General features: G+C 46.5%; 1 protein-coding gene across 2 annotated transcripts in view; it reads right to left on the bottom strand.

The window, feature by feature from the left end:
- Positions 1–5,067: 5,067 nt before the first annotated feature.
- The window catches only part of LOC121440449 (CD99 antigen-like protein 2), a 79,094-nt gene continuing 65,287 nt past the window's right edge, over positions 5,068–18,874 (bottom strand). The window contains exons 8-12 of one of the 2 annotated variants that reach the window (XM_041641209.1): positions 12,473–12,511; positions 11,490–11,609; positions 8,361–8,372; positions 7,035–7,100; positions 5,068–5,690 (exon numbers count right to left, since the gene is read on the bottom strand). In XM_041641209.1, the coding sequence (XP_041497143.1) occupies positions 5,626–5,690; positions 7,035–7,100; positions 8,361–8,372; positions 11,490–11,609; positions 12,473–12,511 (302 nt within the window). In that variant the 3' untranslated portion in view covers positions 5,068–5,625. The remainder of the gene's footprint in view (positions 5,691–7,034; positions 7,101–8,360; positions 8,373–11,489; positions 11,610–12,472; positions 12,512–18,874) is intronic. The other variant, XM_041641210.1, reaches the window with a different exon arrangement.

Genomic DNA, 18,874 nt, shown 5'->3' with positions numbered 1-18,874 from the left:
TTTAGAATAGTTGTCTCAGGAGTCATCTGCTGAACTGTGCTGTATGAGAAATTCTTGCCCAACAGAGTTTATGCTGACTTTTGTGTGGTACATTTGAATTAAGATTTCAGATATGTCATCTCAGTGGCAATGTAGTATTGTTCTAACTCTGGGACTTGCCTTTTGAGGCGGCACAACCCATTTATTCACTGATAGAGGTAACAGAGAATTATGAATGCTCAGTCCTTAGGTTGTTGCAGGTAAACTGAGGGCTCAAGCAGCAATTCTGTGTGTGTGTTGACGGCTCTCTAAAAGATCAAGTTTTGGGAATTGTTCTGGCCATTGAACCCTGCATCCTACCACCTGTTAAGATGTCCAGCAGCCGTGTCAGAGCAAGTCTGCTTTCCCTGCTATATATCGGGACACCATGTCTTCATTTATCACAGTCCCTTCTCAGTTTACCTAATAGCTGCTTGTCCATTCTTTAAAGCAACCAATGTGTTGCAGCTTTGGTTTGGAAAGCATAGCATGCTCTTCCTTCCTTGCTTTTCCTTTCTCGGAGCCACCCTCGGCTATCCAGGCCTCACTCCGCAGTTAACAAATGAGCTCTGCTACTCCAGCAGTCCTTCTAGGAATGAATTTCCCATCAGCTCCTCTGTGTGCAGTGCCAGCATCCCCACCCCCACTGACATGCCTAGTTTTGCATGTCACTAGGTCCTTCAGAGTTGGAGATGCGTTCGAAGCTGACAGAGTCGGCCCCTGAGCAGAGATGCATCACATCTTCCTCTCGTCAGCGTCAACTCACTGGATGCCATGCAGTTCTACATGTTGATCTCAGTTTTCAAAACATATTCCTAAAGGGTTTTCTACAGCTGAATACATAGAAAGTAGATGATTTTTCAACTTGGAACATTCTGATTCTTACAGAAAACTATCCAACCATAAGATAACTAGAGACATTTATTCAAAGTTTGATAAGCTAAGATCAAGTCTCCATTTTTATCATCTAGGGGATTTGTTTCTAAACTATAGTTTGTCATATTAGTTTTGATTTATTCTCCTCATATATACAACACCTTATTTGTAAATGGATAAACTGCCATGCCTGAGTAGGACTGCCATGAGTTCAGGGCCAGCTTTAACTGTATATTGAGTTCTGGACCAGCTGGGCTATATTGTGGAACCCTCTCTCAAAGTCAATACCAAAAAGAAAATAACACAAACTACAATATTTTTCCTTCATATAATTTTTAAAACTGGGAACATTTTCCTTAGAAATACTGTGTAATTCCCCAGCAACAACAGGACTACTAAACATAGGGTGGGCTGGATGATGCTTTGACAGAACCAGAGAAGCGATAGGGACCACTGCTTGGTGGTCAGCCACCCTGGCAGATTGGGATCTGTCCCCTGGTCAGGCCACGTCCTCCCCCCAGCTGTGTGTCTGCAGCACCCCAAGGAATCTCCATTGGATTTTAAAGAAGCACAACAGAGTATTTCCCTTTGTATGTTTCTAGCACAGAACTGTTTCTAAAACAACTTGAAGTGTAGTTTTCTTATAGAAACAATTATTTCATGTTTGTTTTATTTAAGTACTAGAATGTAAAACCTTTAAGGTTCAGATTTTTAAACAACTAGTATAATATTGTATTTGCCTCATCTGATGCACTGTATCCCAACGTGTAATTAAAATTATAATATGTTTGCTCCCTGGTCTTTTTGTTGTCTCTTTTGGCCATTCCAGTAGCTTTCCACCTGAGGAAAGTGAGTACTAATAAAATAGCATGTTGAATGCTTACTATACGCCTGCCACAGTTAATATATGTAAAGTGCCCAATGCTACTTTTTTTATTTTTTATTTTTTTTGGTTTTTTTGAGACAGGGTTTCTCTGTGATTTTGAAGCCTGTCCTGGAACTAGCTCTTGTAGACCAGGCTGGTCTCGAACTCACAGAGATCCGCCTGCCTCTGCCTCCCAAGTGCTGGGATTAAAGGCGTGCGCCACCACCGCCCGGCCTACTTTTTTTAAATTTATTTATTTATTAAGGATTTCTGCCTCTTCCCCGCCACCGCCTCCCATTTCCCTCCCCCTCCCCCGATCAAGTCCCCCTCCCTCATCAGCTCGAAGAGCAATCAGGGTTCCCTGACCTGTGGGAAGTCCAAGGACCGCCCACCTCCATCCAGGTTTAGTAAGGTGCCTAACTGCCTAGGCTCCCCCAAAGCCAGTACGTGCAGTAGGATCAAAAACCCATTGCCATTGTTCTTGAGTTCTCAGTAGTCCTCACTGTCCACTATGCCCAATGCTACTTGATTGACTTACTAAGTTGTCAGTAATTTAGTGTGAGTCTTGAGTGTTTGGGCTGGAACAGGTAGGTGATCTGATTTTCAAATCTGAAAGTCCCCTTGTTCATAACCTTGAAGAAATGTTGAAGATACAAAGACCTGGAGTAAGCAGAAGCAGTGGTTCTCCTTATGCAAATACGCTGTTCTCTTCAGTCCTTGTCGGCTCTATGGGACTGTGTACTTTTTTCAAGGTTCTAAAACCTAGTGTGAAATTACACCACCTCCTGTGTGCCACCATTCTTTAAGGGCATTACTCACCCTCTTCATGTGAATCATGGCTGAGTTAGCAAGAGAGCCCAATATTAGGCACAAGAGGGTTGGACTGCCTCCCAGACTGCCACCTGTAATAGCGCCCCATGGAAGAAAGCGCACTCATTCCTGGCTCACTTTGAGGTCTGAGCAGGATGCTCCAGAGTTACCTGGATGGTAGAGCCAATGCTCATCCTCTTGAAGGAAATGATGCTATGGCAAAGGTGCTCTGCTCTGGCCTCCCCTCATCCCAGTACATCAGACAGTTCCTATGCCATGTGAGCCTACCAGCCCTGAAATTGGACACTTTTGGAGGGGACTAATAGCAAAAGGCCAACCTGCTCAACACACACCTTTGGCTGGGGAAAGGGGAATGAAGTCAGTGTCATATCACAAATGACAGTAGGAAAAGATGGATATCATCAGAACACAAAAGGCTGTTGGATTCCATTTTGTTTAATGCAAACACTAGACCATTTACAATTCACACTTGGACACAAGCACATAAAACGATGTACAGGGATTCTGGCAGTCTCCAACACGTTTTCCTCGGAGAACTGGTACTAACTACAACCCAAATGGCTGAGACAGCAGGCCTGTCCCACAGCAGGGTGGGCAGTCCCCTGCATCAAGCCACTTGAGAATGTTGAGGAGCTTTTTTGAAGTTCTTCCTGTCAAGTCACACCTCTAGAGATCTGATCTTGGCAATTGGCTCTTCCACTTTATTCACTTTCTCCCGTCTATTACCTGGGACTAGCCCAAGTTGGCCAGCTCAGCTTTCAGCGGGGACATAGAAGACCAGTCCCATGACTTCTGCAGGCCACAATGCCCCAGCAAGTATAAAATGCCAGTGGGAAGAAGGAGCCCGGCCCCTGGGATGAGACTGTATGAACAGGAGGCCGATGGCCCGTCCAGGCCTGTCCAGCCACTTAGCTAGCGCCTGCGGGCTGAGTGATGGGTTTTATGCAGAAGGGCTTTATGCAGAAGGCACCGAGGTAGCTAAGGGAGAGCAAAGTAGAGCTCTTTTTCACTGGAACCAGTGCTATTGAGAAAACAATTTCACAAAAGGGCATTTATTTTACATCATGGCTGTGGGGTTCAAGGGCTTTTGCCATCAGACAGGCCTCAGCATAAAGGTAAAGTAGACAACCCCCCTGAGATTACCTTAGCTACACGACAACAGGCCAGATACTAAAGTCTTCCTTAAGCCACCTCTAGCTCAGCACTGGCCAGAAGGTGGCATCGCTGTCTCTTGATGTCCTTGGTGTCAGTGAGGCACAATTCTGAGGAAGCTGACAGCAATCTGACCAGCAAGTTAGAAGGTTCTGGAAACCGACACATCTTGCAAGCATCCCTTGCTAATTAACTTGCTGAAGAACAAAGGGGGCTTCCTGAGGCCATGGTTTTTTTTTTTTCCATCTTGGTGCCATTTCCCCAGTGTTCCAGCCTCCCTATCAGATCCACAGACCTAGTCTGCCTGGGACCAAAGGCCAGTCAAAAGGGGCATCTCATAGCCCACAGGTACACACAGAGAACGAGTGTTCAGGCTGCTTGGAGACATGACACCACCAGCCCTCCACCATGAATAGTCTTTAAAGAACAAACACATTCACGGCATGCATTAGACAGCACAAGGTTTCAGTGGTTTCTTAAGGTGGGTGTCCCTTATCCCAGCTCAGCGGATGTAAAGGAGCCAATTCACAGTCTGTGGAATATATGGGGCCATCATGTCGTCCAGAGGAACTGTGAGTTTTGTAAGTAGGATCTTGCTTTCCCAGTGACACACACTGTTTTCTGAAGTGCTTTTTGACAGGACAAACTATTAGTTCACATTAAATTAGCTTAGCTTTCAATTGCAGGGTTCACTGCAGAGCTCACAGAAGCCAAGAGCCAAAAGTCAAAGGAACAATCCAGGAAGTAGCCAGCTCTGGCCCCAACTAGGTGGTAGCAGGCATCTCTGGGCCTGGTGAAGCCCTAGTTCTTGGTTTCCTGTTATTTATCACAGTGAACATGGCCAGAGCCCTCTTCACTATAGCAATGAGGACAAGCTACAGGACTACAAAGGCAGCAGTGACATTCCACTCGGCTAAACCAGCTTCCCTCCCCCCCTCCCCCGTCCCCATTTGCTCCTAGTAAAGCAGCAACCATGCTCCTGGTTTCCATGTTCATTCTCAGGCTCTGTAACTCTTGCTACCGAAATAAGATAATGTACAAGGCAGGGGTGAGCACCTACCCCAACCTGGTAGAAAACGCGTTTCCAATGCAGAAGTTACCAGGCCAGCCAGAGACCCTTATGGAATCAAATGGGAATCAAGCCGGCAAGTCACAGCTCCCACGTTCTCCAGATTCCTAAACTCAGGGTGAGGTGACTGTGAGATGCATGCTTGCACTAAAATAAAGAGCTCGTGCCCCACCTGGACAAGCTCTCTGGAAGCTGAGCAATAGGAACCCGAAGTTGTGGAGAGAACAACAAAATGTTTTTAAACGCCTAGGTGTGTGTGTGTGTGTGTGTGTGTGTGTGTGTGTGTGTGTGTGGTGCACTTGGTGCTGGCCGATCTGCTTCTTGCAGAGGCTCCACTTGTACCAGACGCTAGCTGAGCAACCTGCTCACAGCTTTTAGTGGCCAGTGTCCCAGCAAGGCCTCCGGCATTCTAGATGAAGAGTCTCATAGGACCTAGGGATTGCTTACGCAGAAATGTTCTCCTTCAGCACTGTCTCCACCATCCTCTGGGACACCCTCACCTTGGTCTCCCTCCTTCTTCCCATGCTAAGGCTGGAACAGGCTGTCTCTTTGACCCAGCAACTTGTAATGCTCGTGATCTGCTCAAGGCAGGTCTTAGGTCTCAGCACCAAGTCTCTTCGGAGTCACCATACTCTGCAGGACAGGGCACAGAAACGACACTCACAAACACCTAAGGTTTGTTTGTACAGAAAATTCAGTACAATAAGAAGCCAGTGGCATGAGAAGAAACTTGAGGAAAAGGTCAGCAAATGAAATCTGGAGCTGGGTCCCAAGCGGTGGCACCCTTCCTGTGCACCTGCCACTGAACAGGGCCTCAGATCCGGGGTGCCTCAGGTGGTGGAGGCTCTGCAGACTGTGTTTCTTGTTTGGAGTATGTCACTGGGAAGAGAAGACATGTGTTAGGGGAGTTTGCGACCTCTGCTCTACCCAAGTCCCGTTAGCAGTTGAATTCTGTGCTGCATGGGCAGGTCAGCACCGCCGAGGCCTGCTCACCGAGCCCTGTAGGGACTGCCATGAGTCCTGGATGCAAAGTTCAGGTTGGGTCAAGGGGAGTAAAGGCAGATGCCTGTCAGGCTGCACAAAGAGCCCTGCCTCCATTTCCTCATCTAGAAAATGGGCACGCTTCTGGATTAGTGGCTCTAAAGCATTCATCACAGCCCTTGGGTGTTCATCAGGGTTGGTGGAAGAATTACAGCTGCGACAGAATCCACACCTCTGCACTGCACCCAGGCCATTTCCATATCTGTGGTGCTGCACTACCAAAAAACTTGCAGAAGCAGTGGCCTGGGGACCTCACTCTCCATTACAGACCAGGTAGAGCCTCATCCCTCCTCAGCACCAGCCTCCATAGCTGCCATCCTGTAGCTCTGCTCTTTTTGTCTCCTTGTCAGTGCCAGCACAGGCTCAGCTTTGGGAGAGCAGGCTACCTCACTGCCTCATGAAACCATGCCTCCCCAGGAGCAATCTCGGGCCACAGGAATGGTCCTCTCCCTCTCCTTTGGCCTTACCATATGTAGCCTCTAATTACTGGTAGCCACTGAACCCCAAAAGTGCTCAATAACCCCACAGAGGATAACAGAACTGGCTTTGAACTATGTGTCTCCTTGTCATTAGCCATTTTCTAACTGAAAGCTCTAGAGACCATTACAGGTGAACATACACCTGCAATCCCAGCACTCAGGAGGTAGAAGCAGAGAATCAGAAATTCAAGGCTACTCCTAGCTACAAAGTGAATTTGAGGCTATCTTGCCTACCTGAGATTCTGTCACAAGAATCAGAAATTCAAGGATACTCCTAGCTACAAAGTGAATTTGAGGCTAACTTGCCTACCTGAGATTCTGTCACAAACATACAAAAGTTGAAAACAGAGTAGAGGTCTAGATGCAAACCTTTCCCATGGATAAGCATGCCCAGGCCATATGTGTGTGTTGGCAAAGAGGTAAGGTGTCCTGGGCTCACATTCAGATGATTCCACAGTTTGGGCTGAGCAGCAAAAGTACCTAGAAGTCATCACCATGGTGCCAGTGTCCCAATTCTTAAGAAACAGGGAGGCCAGCTGACCAGTCACAGGATACAGGCAGACCTGGGCCCCTGAAGGTTTTGTAATGAGCAGACATTCCAGAAGCAGATTCTTATGGGCCTCCCTAACCCAGGTGTCTTCAGTGTTGGAGCCACTGAATTTGGAAAGCCTTCAGAGGGGGGCACTGATGGAGAAGTCCTCACCTTGGGGTTCCTCACACACAACGGCTTCCAGGTTTTCCCCCTTCACGTAGTCTGCATTGAGGCCCTCTGCAAAGAGCAAGAGCAAAGTCAAGGAGGGAACAAAGGAGCCCTCATGACTGAGAACTCCTGACTGTGTCTGCTATGACAGTAACCCTGCCAGAATCAGCCCCGTCCCTGAATCCCAGCACATCATCTTTGAATCAAAGACTGGCCACCAAGGAGCACATTGCCCAGGACCATCACCATCCTCGCAAACAGCATCATGCATCAAATACCCAACAATCCCCCTGCCCCTTTCCATAAAGGACCACTGCCACCATGTCAAGGCAAAGAAGGTACCAGATGACCGGGCTCCAGACCATCCATAAAACCATATGAGGCCCAGAGTCCAGGGAGGTAAAGAGGGAGCCAAGAGTTAAAGGGAATGATTGATGGATGCAGGGTAAGGAGGGGCAGATATAGATGCACAGAAGCTCTCTCTGGAAACGCCAGCATGTGACCTTCCCAGCGACTGCATGCACAAGGAAGCCACCAGGAATGACTATTGTCCTTCCTCATACTTGGAGGACCCAGGGTGTACGAGCAGCTGTTCCAGTCTACTTGGTAATCAGTGTCTCCCCCCCCCCACACACACATTATCCTCAAGGACAATGAAGCAACTCAACAAAGCATCCTTTTCACTCAGTCAAAGGTCACCCATCACTCAAGGACTTGGAGCAGCGCTATACCCCTATTTGTATAAGTGCCAGAGTCTTCTGTGTCTTCTCTCTTAACTGAGGGCCTGCAGGGAAAATGGGTTCTGATTCTAACTGACCAACTCACTGGACACAAGTCATTTTCCTGGATTTTACTGGACATAATAGCTGTTGGGTTCAAAGGGAAAGTCAGATGGGCCTGTGAAAAATGTAGGTAGTATTCTCCAGCAGGGGTGGTTAACTATCATGCAAAGCCAGGCAGGCGATGGCCCCAGTGCCAATGAGCAGGAGCTGGAAGACGTGCCCTGGGCTTCCAGTCCACTGCCCGTACTCCCATTTGGCAAGCAGGAGATAGCCTTTTTCCTCCAGTGGCTTCTGGGGTATGTTCACCCATGGGTATGAGTGCCCCCCACCCCATGGACATGCCTGACTCCAGTTATCTTGGGCCTGGGAATAGATGAGGTGGCAGATGGCAGCCTTACAACATGTCAGGAAAGGCTACAGATGGTATGGTCACAGGCAAATTGGTGAATGCCGGGGAGAGAGGCTAGGTAGAGAGCAGGGAGAAGGGAATAGTGAGGCTTCCAGGGCCAAAGCACAAGAAACATGAGAAGTCAAAACGCATGGTTACCTTGCCCTTCTGCTGCATCCAAAGGCAAGACACGAAGCTTAGAACTCTGGAGTAAGAACTCAGCTCCGGGCAACAAACCCTTCAGGTATTTACATGAGATTCAACTGATACTTGGCCCTGAGGGTGGGCAGGGGAACTGAGTGTTCCCAAAATGGGAACCGCTTTGGTAGCAACAGAGGTTGGAGGCCAAAGAGGTAGGGGCAGGTCCTCCTGACATCCATCTCCCTGGGGCTTTCCAATCACTGGAGGCCACGCTTGACTCTAATCAGCAATCCAGTCAGACAGTGGAGATCAGAAGCACACACCTGTTTCTTACAAAGCTAACCCCCCACACAAGCACCCTTGGAATACTTCCTGATTGTGCACTATCACAGCGGCAGTGACATTGCCTCACACAGCTCCAGAATGGACAGTCAAGAGAGGTGCAAGCTGAGTCTAGTCAGACATGGAAATTGCAGCCTAATCCAGGCTCGAACAAGGTCAGCAGGGGGCGCTGTGGCAGCACAATGCAGCATGGCTGCTGCAGTCCCAGACTGGCCAGAGAGAAGGCTCCTTGGGAGAGGCCACCCCATGCCACAGTAAGAGCAGAAAGGAGGGATGCAGAGGGGAAACGACAAAGGCTGGGAGAGGACACCCCAGGCTGGAACAGTAAGGCTGTATCCTGGAGAAGGCGAAGCACATAGAAAGGGGAAATGGCTATGGAGAAGGAAGACTTCCTGGGGACAAGGAGAAGCCAAATAGCCAGGACTTTAAATGTCAGGTTCAGTTCAGGGTCTGGGCTGTGACTTGTAATCAATCATCAGGGAACGTGGGGAAGTCCAGTATATTTCAACGGTTCTCCCTGAAGAAGGCGAGGTGCAAGGCAGACAGTCAAAGAGGAACGGACGGGCAACCAGAAAAGGGAAACATGTGGGGCTTGTCAAGAGTAGGCACCGCAGGACGGCAGACTTCCAGCTTGGGAGGACAGACGCAGGAGCGGGAGAGACAATGAAGTCTAAGGTCCCAGCCCCATGTAAGCAAGTCAGCCTGCCTAGCCTGCTTGTTTAGCTTGGGAGCGCTCCTAACCGCCATCTCCTTAACAGAGCAAGTGGGACAGATGAGGACTGGACCCAGACCCTCGCAGTCTCCCTCCCTTTGTGCCTCTCTGGCCTCACTGAAACCTGTCCACCTCATGAAGCTATGCTAGGCCTCTCCCATCAGTCCCTGTGACCCCACTGTTAAGCCTGTAAATGTTGCCTTATCTGGGATAGGGATCTTGCCAACACAAGTAAGGATCTCAGAATGCCTGCATTCAGGATTTAAGTTGGAGACAGCATTAAAGTAATGTAGTCACAAGCCAAGGAGCACCTGGATCACCTGGAAAGCTAAAAGATGTGGTGCAGCATCTTCTCCAAGGTCTCTGCAAGGAGTGTGGTCCTATGGGTACCTGATTTGAGACAATGCCTTACACTATAGACCAGGCTAGACTGAAACTCACTTTGTCGCACAGATTGCTATAGAATCCCAATCCCCCTGCCTCAGACTTACTAATGCTGGGTTTATGGGCATGGCCATCACATACAGTTGTTTGCAATCACAACAGTTCTCGGTCCTAGAAACCACAAGAAGCTAAGAATGCTGAGTAAGGAAGAATTGCTCACTAGTGAACTGCTCTGGTATGCCCTGATGGCTCCCACATCGGGGCAGGGAAAGAGGCTTTGGGTTTGAAGGACTTGCAACCTCTTCATTGCTAAAGCTGAATCCTGGACTGGCTTCCCTAACCACATAGGAGGAGAAATGATGAGAAAACCATGGCACAAATGGACCTGCTACAGTGCCTCCAACAGAATTAGATGTTCGGCAGTTGTGAAGACAGATCCAGGCCTCCAGCTGGTCCCAGGCCTACCCATCACTGTCTAAGAGCATCACTGAGCAGGAGACTGGCTAGAAATTAATAAAAAACTATTTGCTAAATGATATTAATGACTTTGATCAGTCACACAGAATAGCATGTTTCCCTCAGTTAATTCCTAACTTTGCCACAGCTCAGGTTCAAAGCGTTATCTTTTTACCTCTTCACAAGGCCATCTTGAGAATGCTTAGGTAGGAAAAATCTAGTCTTCGTCCCCAAATATTTCCGTGTTCCTACCCACCCTAGCACCAAGCATGTAGCATCCCAGACAAAAATGCTCTATGAGAGCTAAAGGAATAGGCAATATTGTGGTCAGATGATAAAACAGTCATCAGGCCCACACACAAAGAATCCCAGAAGCCAGGTTAATTTCCTGAGAATCTCTGGTCCAGGGGCCACCAAAAGCAGAAGCCCATGCCAAGGACATTTAGAGACCAAAGGAAATGGTCCTAAGCTTCCCAGAAATTAAAAAAAAAATCTGAGAAAGACAAGGAAAGGGAGAAAGTATGGCCGAGTCATGCACCCTCCCCTGAAGTAAACCTTGCCAGCCCGAAACTGGAGACATTCTACTTGACATAGTGATGCTGTGGTACTAAAACCAACAAATCTGGTCCTTCTGTTCTCCCTCAACAGCATCCTCAGAGGCTCCACGCCATGGTGTAAAAATAGCCTAAGAGCCTCCGTAACTATGTGATTCAGCCACAGGTGCCATACTTGTGGCTACAGCCTACAACAAAAGCAATCTGGCCTCCACAATTCCAACTCATAGAAAGTCAAAATCACTCGATGAGAGATCTTCCATTACTACTCCTCAAACAACTTAGGAGTTCATACATTTTTAAATGATCTGACTTGAAGAGGAGCAGAGGGCATCCGAGTGGTGACATATCAAGAAATCAAGAGCAGAAAGGGTACCTCCAGAATCACAAAAGGCCTGGAGATGTCCACTGACATGTCAAAGAGACTCGAGGACACTATACTATTCTGATTGTCAGTACAGGGGCTATGACCCTGGGCCTCTAAAGGCCACACATCCCCTAGGAGAGATCTGAGGTCATAAGGATCTCTCATTTCTGGCTCCATGCACTCTTCCAGACAAGGATAACCTTCAGCTTGGCCTGATTTTGCCTCTAAGAATGTACAAGATGTGCCTGCTAGGAAGCCTGCTGCTATTGAGCAGGTGGGGGAAAGGGTGAGAACCTGCCTGACCCCTTTTCCCTGCTTGGATCCATACTTACGCTGAATGCTAAAGCAAAACTTCTTCTGCTGGTAGGAGATATAGCTGGATACAGCTCCAATCAGGGCCATGGCCAGGGCACTGGCCACACCCGCAATGCTGCCAGTTTCTGTCGACATGCCTGGACATGGAAGAAGGGAGAGAACTGAGTAGACAAGACCCCAACTCCAAGTGCCAAAAGTTCATTCAGGATTCTGCTGCTCTGAGAGTCCCTAGTTATGCTGACTCAGATGTCCATAATTTCCAAGTGCAGGCAGAAGAGCTATGCCACAGATACCCATGGCATAGCAATGACATGGTGCCCCTTGGATTTGCCAAGTGCTTCTGGTCTTCCATAAAGACTTTCATCTTGAGAAACACGAGAGGCAGATTGCAGTCCTCTCTTACAGAGACATACCCAATTATCTCTGTTTCATTAGGTTTCCACTGGGCCACCTATGCCAGGGCTTAGCTCTTCATGTTACGTCCACTGAGTGGGTGCTCTTCTCTGCTATTTGCCTCCTGATTCTATTGATAACTGGTGATTGAGATGTGAACTATCCCTCCACAGGATCATGAGGTGAAGGCTTCCTTTATGCAGAATGAGGAGCAATACTAGCTTTGAAAAGTAACTGGATCATGAGGTTCCACCCTCAATAAGGGATGGAGTTGCAGTGGAATGGATTTCAGAGCTTTGTTATAACAGCCAGCTATGTATTGCTAAGAACCCATGAGGTGGGCTGAGTACCTTCTCCACCATGGGTATTAGCCATGATAGTTCACTTGCCCACAGGTCCAAAGGCATCCGGGTCAAGAGACCATGCACTAGCACCTCGAAAGCCACGAGCAGCATATGCTTTATCTTCTTTTATTTCTCATGGTGATGGAAAGCTGACTAACGGAAACATTTGGGGAAGGCCAGGAAAGAGAATCTCTAAGACCAGAGTGGGCCAGTCTTATTTTTCCTTGTGGTTCCAAGAGAAACTTTGGGCCATAGATACCCACCAGATCCAGGGTCATCAGTGCTGCCATAACCGCCACCACCTGGGGAAAGGACAAAGGCATTTAGCATCTGCTTTAACCCCTAAGGCCCCAAGATGAGTAGGTTCAGGCCTCCAGAAGGCCTAGTGAAATGATTATTTCTATACACTGAGCTCTTGTTACATACAATACTCCCTAGGCTCTGGCTTCAAGCTTAGTTCTTCATTATCCAATAGGGACAGTTCACTTAGCATCCCCATCTTACAAGGGACAGAGCAAAGGCTTGCAGGCAGATGAAGGATGACCAAAAAGCAATTAGACCTGAGTGCAAATTACAACACCAAGTAGTATCTGCTGCACATCTAGACCAAAATAGTTGAAGCATAAACACATACAAAGACATAAGGCCACACATAATATTTTCATATCCAAAAAGTTCTCAAATATTATAGAGATGCAGAACAGATTAGCACTGATGCTAATTTAGGTTAGGGAGAATGACGGAAGGACATAGGAGAGAGTTCCTTGTGATAGAATGATTTCTCTGATTATGGTGATATATTATCATCACATGATAAAACTGTTAGGCTAACACATGCACACTTCCCCAGAGAGAGACCCCCCATTCCTGCTGAACAACTCCTTGACAAGCAACAGGTTGCCATGTCAACTTGTCTTGAGTTCATCCTAGGGCCTCATGCTCACTGACAGAAGATGATGTTCTCAGGAAATTGGTGGAAATTGGGGGAGGACTATTTTAGGAGAGACTCTTTTAGGACATGGAGACAACAAGCTCTTCTATGACGGTGGAAGTGACAAGCACTGACATTTCCCTCACCAGTCAAAGGGTCTCGGTTTCTAAGTGTTAAAACACTCCGCTGGAGTAAAGGAAGGTTATGGGGTGAGCAGGTGGGATGCGGGAACTCTGTACCTTCCACTTGGTTTGCTATGAGCTTAAAACTACTGTAAAAACAAGTCTTGGGAGGGAAAATGAAGTTTGTTATGTTACTACGTGGAGCTGAATCTTCTAGTTAAAGGCATTTTATAAACATCTCTGATTGCCTACTTACTAAAAGAGGGGTTTAAGAGAACCAGATGCTCTTGGAGAGAACCTGAGTCAATTTTCAGCACCCACAAGGTGGCTTACAACCATGGATAACTCGGGTTCCCCAGGGGATCTAGCACTCTCTTCTGGCCTCCTTAGGCATCAGGCAAGCAACGGTACATAGACACAAAGGCAGACAAAATACCCAAACACATAAAACATTAAATAGTTAAATGAAATATGAAAACAGCACCAGCATTGTTGTTCTGTTCTGTTTTTGAGGCAGGGTATATAGCCCAGGCCAACCCGAAACTCCAGATCTTCCTGCCTTACCCTGGAACCTTCCTAATGCTGCGACCCTTTATTACAGTTCCTCATGTTGTGGGGACCCCAACAATAACATTATTTTTGTTGCTGCTTCATGACTGTAATTTTTCTACTGTCATGAATTTTAGTGTAAATATCCAATATGCAAGATATATGATATGCAACCCCAGGGGGTCATGAGCCAAAAGCTGAAAGCCAGTGCTCTAGACAGACTTGCAGGCACGCATCATCACCCCACACGCAGCTAAGCACCGACATGACAGCATCACTGGTGCAGGAGAAAGCAGAGAGGCTAGAGGACAGACCCACGAGCACTGAGATTCCAGAAGCCAGTGCTCAGAGGCCAAGGGTGCTGGCCTGTCAGTCCCCTCTGCTGTCCTACAAGTGCTCACTGCCAAGGGTAAAAGTTAAGCATCCACACAGGCGCCCTTTGTGAATGTGTTCACGTCACTAGCTTCCTGGAGTTTGGACTTAGTGATTCGACTTTTTCTTCCTTTCATCTCAAGACAGAGTATGGAGAGCAAGCCTAGCCAAATCGCTGAACTTCTGGCTCAGTGAAGAGACCCTGTTTCAAAAACTAGGGTAGAAAGTAATTAAGAAAGACATTCAACATTGACATCTAGCTTCCATGTTATGTGCAAAATATGCACACAGACACACACATGCACACATACATTGAGTGGCTTAATGCCAGGTGAATCTGTCACTTGCCCTAATACTATCTTTTACACACTGCATTTTGTAGAGCAGCTTGGGTCAGCCTATGCTTGGAGAAAATGGGTGGAGCTCAGAGACCAAAGAGGGAGGGAGGGTGTGTGTGTGTGTCTCAGTTTAAATCTTTCTGTCATATGAACATGAACCAAAGTGAGCCACCTTGGCCTATCACTGGAATTGCTCAGGCCAAAGTCATGGTCTTCATCCCTCTTTGGTCTCTGAGGTAAACTCATTTTCTTGGAGCATAGGCTGACCCAAGCTGCTCTCTACAAAATGCAGTGTATAAAGATAATATAAGGGCAAGTGACAAATCCAACTGGCATTAAACAACTCAATATAGTCCATGAAAATAAATTTCTAACAGAAATAAAGTGGATAAAATTATAAGACCACAAAACATTTTAGGACAGCATTTATACCACCTTAGGAACAAAGGGTAGCATTTAAACATGATCATAAAGTCCGAAATACAAAATAGAAAAGATTCTATGAAAAGTAAGAGCTTCAGTAGTCATCGTATAAGCAAAATTGAGCAAGTGAATGTGAGCAGACGAGAAAGTCAGAGAAAGATAGGCAGAGACACTTGTGCCTCAAAAGCATTATAAATAAGAGCAATAAATTGCTTGTGGTAGCACACACTTAAAGCCCTGCACAAGGAGTCTAATACAGAAGGATTATGTACTCAAGGGCAGCTTGGGCTATAGGATGCCACAGTCTCAGAGACCAAACAAAAGAGTGAGGTGGGGAGAAAAGGGAGAGAGAAACCTGGGGTACCTATGAAGGGAAATCACATGCCTGTAATTTCTACATTTAGCAGACTGAAGTAGAGGAACTGGGAGCAGAGGCCCTTCTCAAAACAAATTAACAAATATTCAAACAAAAAAGTCAAATGATAACTCCCCCAGTACTGACAAATGCGTATCAGAGAAGGAAACTTAATTAGCAGAAAAATGCAAATGAATCTCAGCATGCCATAACATCCCCACACTTTAGGAGGGGAGGAAATGAAAAGGAGGATGTGGAGAAACTCGAAGCCTCATACATTGCCAGTAAGGGTAAGAAATTGCCCAGCTTCCGTGGAAACACTTAGCAGCTCCTGGAAACATGGAAGAAAGTTATGGCATGCACTAACAATATCACTTCCACGGTTTGAATATGTTCCTAGAATTCCTGATGCCAAAAGCTTGATCTTTAGGGTCATATGTTAATGGTATTTGAAAGGAAAGCCTTTGGGAAACAATTACGATTAAACGAGGTCATGAGGGTGGAGCTCTCAGGTTGACCTCTGGGGCTTTATCAAAAAAGGATGAGAGACACAAGGCAGCATGTTTGCTCTGTCTTCCAGGCGACCCTTCACATCATGTCTGCACCCAGCACAGAGGCTCCAGCAGATGCTGAGCACATGCCCATGCCCAGGCATCCTCGAGACAGTTGAAAATTGTGCCCATGTCAAAACTTCTATGTACTTGTATACAGATGTTCACAGCAACATACTTCGTTCATTATGACCTTTGGTACAGTGGTTCATCAACTGTCAAGTAACTAAATAAAATGTTTGGTAATATATGAAAAAGGGCTCTATAATATAAAATAAATTGTTACAAAACAATGAGAAAAAATGGGCCAAGGACATGAAGAGGAGATCACAAAATATATTGAGTTTCTAATAACACACAGACTCAAGGAAATGAAAAATATGACTAGGACAAATGCTTTGTTCTGATTGAATTCACAAAGATTACAAAACCATAATGCTTGGTGGATTGAGGTTAGTATTGGAGAAAATGGATACCTGCTTACTTCCTAGCAGGGCAATTGGAGGTTGGTGCCACCTTAATGGGAAATCATTTGGTAATGTCATTTAGAGTAACATTTTTTAAATGTATGCATCTTATGACCCAGCAATGTTAGTGTCAGGAATTGGTCTGACAGAAACAACTGCGGCCTTTCAGTTGGCCCCACAGCATTCAACACTGTGGAGAGCTGAAAAGCCGAGGAGCCGGTACACAAGCTAGGCTACAGCATAAATAAATGATGGTGGAATACAGTACTGAGTAGTCACTGACAGGATTTCAAAGTCATCTCCAGAACAGAGAAAAACACACTGAGTTTATTGAATAGACACTGGTTTTAAAAGGAGCATGCGCTGGGTATAGGAACACATACCTGTAATCCCAGCACACAGTCAAACTTCCTGGGAGGCTGGGGCAAGAGGACTGCCCTGAGTGTGAGGACAGCCCAAGATCCCCTTCTACGGTATACATTCTACTAAAATTTGTTTTCAGGATACATATCTATTCACACAGATAGTTGGAGAGAATAGCTATCTCCAGGGACCCTAAATGTAACTACAGTGACTAGCATTGCTGCCGAGATCACCGCTGCAATGGTAACCACTGCTACAGCAGGTCCCATAGAGATAGGAACCACATAGGTAGAGCAAGCACCATCACTTGGATGGACCCTGCAGAATAAGAGGCATTACGTCAGCAAGGAAGTTGTGTGCAGTGGTTTGAATAAATCTTGTCCCCATGGAAACCGTGGGGAAAGCTGATTGCCACTGCAGCAGTGTACCGCTTTTGTCCTCGGGCTGGGTTAGTTACCACAAGATTGGGTTTTTACAAAGAGAGCCTGCCCTTGTGTTTTGTCTCGTGGGTCTGCACTCATTCGCCCTTTTGCTTCCCTGCCATGTTAGGGTACGACATGAGATTAAGCAGATAGCCACCACTCTTGGCCTTCCAGCTCCCAGAACTGTATCCCAGAAAGAATAAACTTCTTTCCTTTATTAATTACTCTGCCTCGGGCATTCTATTAGAGCAAAAGAGAATGGAGTAAGATGCTGCGAAAAAAGCTCTGCTGTGCACAGAGAAGTCTCAGATACAAAGACAACAATGCACAGATGGATGTCAGCCTTGAATCCTACAGAGCCACTTACCAGGAGAGACAGGGACACAAGACATGTGCTTGCCCCTCTCTGACGGCAGCCCAGCTCATGGCTCACACGGAGTGCCTGATGCATCCGGTTGTCAAGGACACACAGAACCGTGGAACAGTAGAGTGATAATGTCTACAACTGTTGGGGAGGTATTCAAGTGTTTAAGGACATTGTGAGTGTCCCAGACTTCCAATAAGACACAGCTAGAGCTTTTAGATATTTTTTAATGTGCTTTTATTGTCTCAAAAGAGAAGTATAATGTTTTAAATCAATGAATAATGCTGTGAATGGTGGTGCCTCCCTTGAACCTAGCATCTAGAAGGCTAACGCAGGAAATTCATGATGTCCAGGCAAGCTGGGGCTACAAAATAAGACCCTGCCAGGAAAAAAAAAAAGAATAAACAAAAAAGGGGAAAGACATTGCTGCAAAGACTTTCAGTTAACAAATAAAATCGAATGAAAAAACCATGTCAAAACATACTGACTGGCTGGGCTAACCACCAGGAAAGGTACCCTCACTGCCGCAGAAACTCCCCCAGTCATCCATTCCCTGGCGTTCTCTTGCCCCGATCTGATAGGGGACAGTAAAACACCCAGTTCACATATTGAGGGGAGTTCCTCAGAATTCCCCTCCGTTCATGCCACACTCCCCGCATGTGGTGGGCCCGGCAGTGTCTGCCCCATCTCTACACTGTAGAGCAGCAGACGCTCTAGCCTATTTCCTCAGGCTACAGCTGGAAAGATTGCGGAAACAAGTCCAAAGAGACCTTTCTGGAACCTCTTCCATCCATGCTAGAAAAAGGAGGAGGCTGTTGGCAAACAAGGACAACAATCTGAGTTCAGGAAGGGCAAGAAAGAAGTGGGGGGTTTACAAGCGACTCACTTTAATAGATGCAAGAGGACCCCGCAACAAACACATTTTGAGCCAGACACAGTCTGCCATAATGCTATCTTGAGGAAACCACACAAGAGATAATATATTACTTCAGAGATCCACTCAAGAACAACAACTGAAGCTATGTCTTGAAGACTCAAGTCTGGGAAGTGCACTAATTGAGTTTATAATTTATGTAAATGTGATGCTTTCCCTTCACCCCCCTTCGAGATCTTGTTTTGGTGTAAGGAACGGTGTCTGTGAATCTCATCCATGTCCCTGACACCTACGATGACAGAGGCAATAACTGAAGCCAACAATTGATTATTCTTTACAAGACAAGCTCCAATAGGAGCCTAATTAAAGAATTTCCTAACACTTCTTCCTTGCTAAAAGAAGTACTTTTAATGAAGAAAAGCCCCTGGCATGTCACTCAGACTTTCAATCCTGTGCAAGCTAACACGCAACCACTGCTCTCGTCTCCCCATCTGGAAATAGCAATTGTCACCCAGGAGTAATTGGCTCATTTGC

The sequence above is a fragment of the Microtus oregoni genome, unplaced genomic scaffold (genome assembly GCF_018167655.1).
Source record: "Microtus oregoni isolate MIOR12 unplaced genomic scaffold, Mior012 000067F_ref0000223, whole genome shotgun sequence".
Lineage (NCBI taxonomy): Eukaryota > Metazoa > Chordata > Mammalia > Rodentia > Cricetidae > Microtus > Microtus oregoni.
This window is presented reverse-complemented; position numbering and strand designations above follow the sequence as displayed.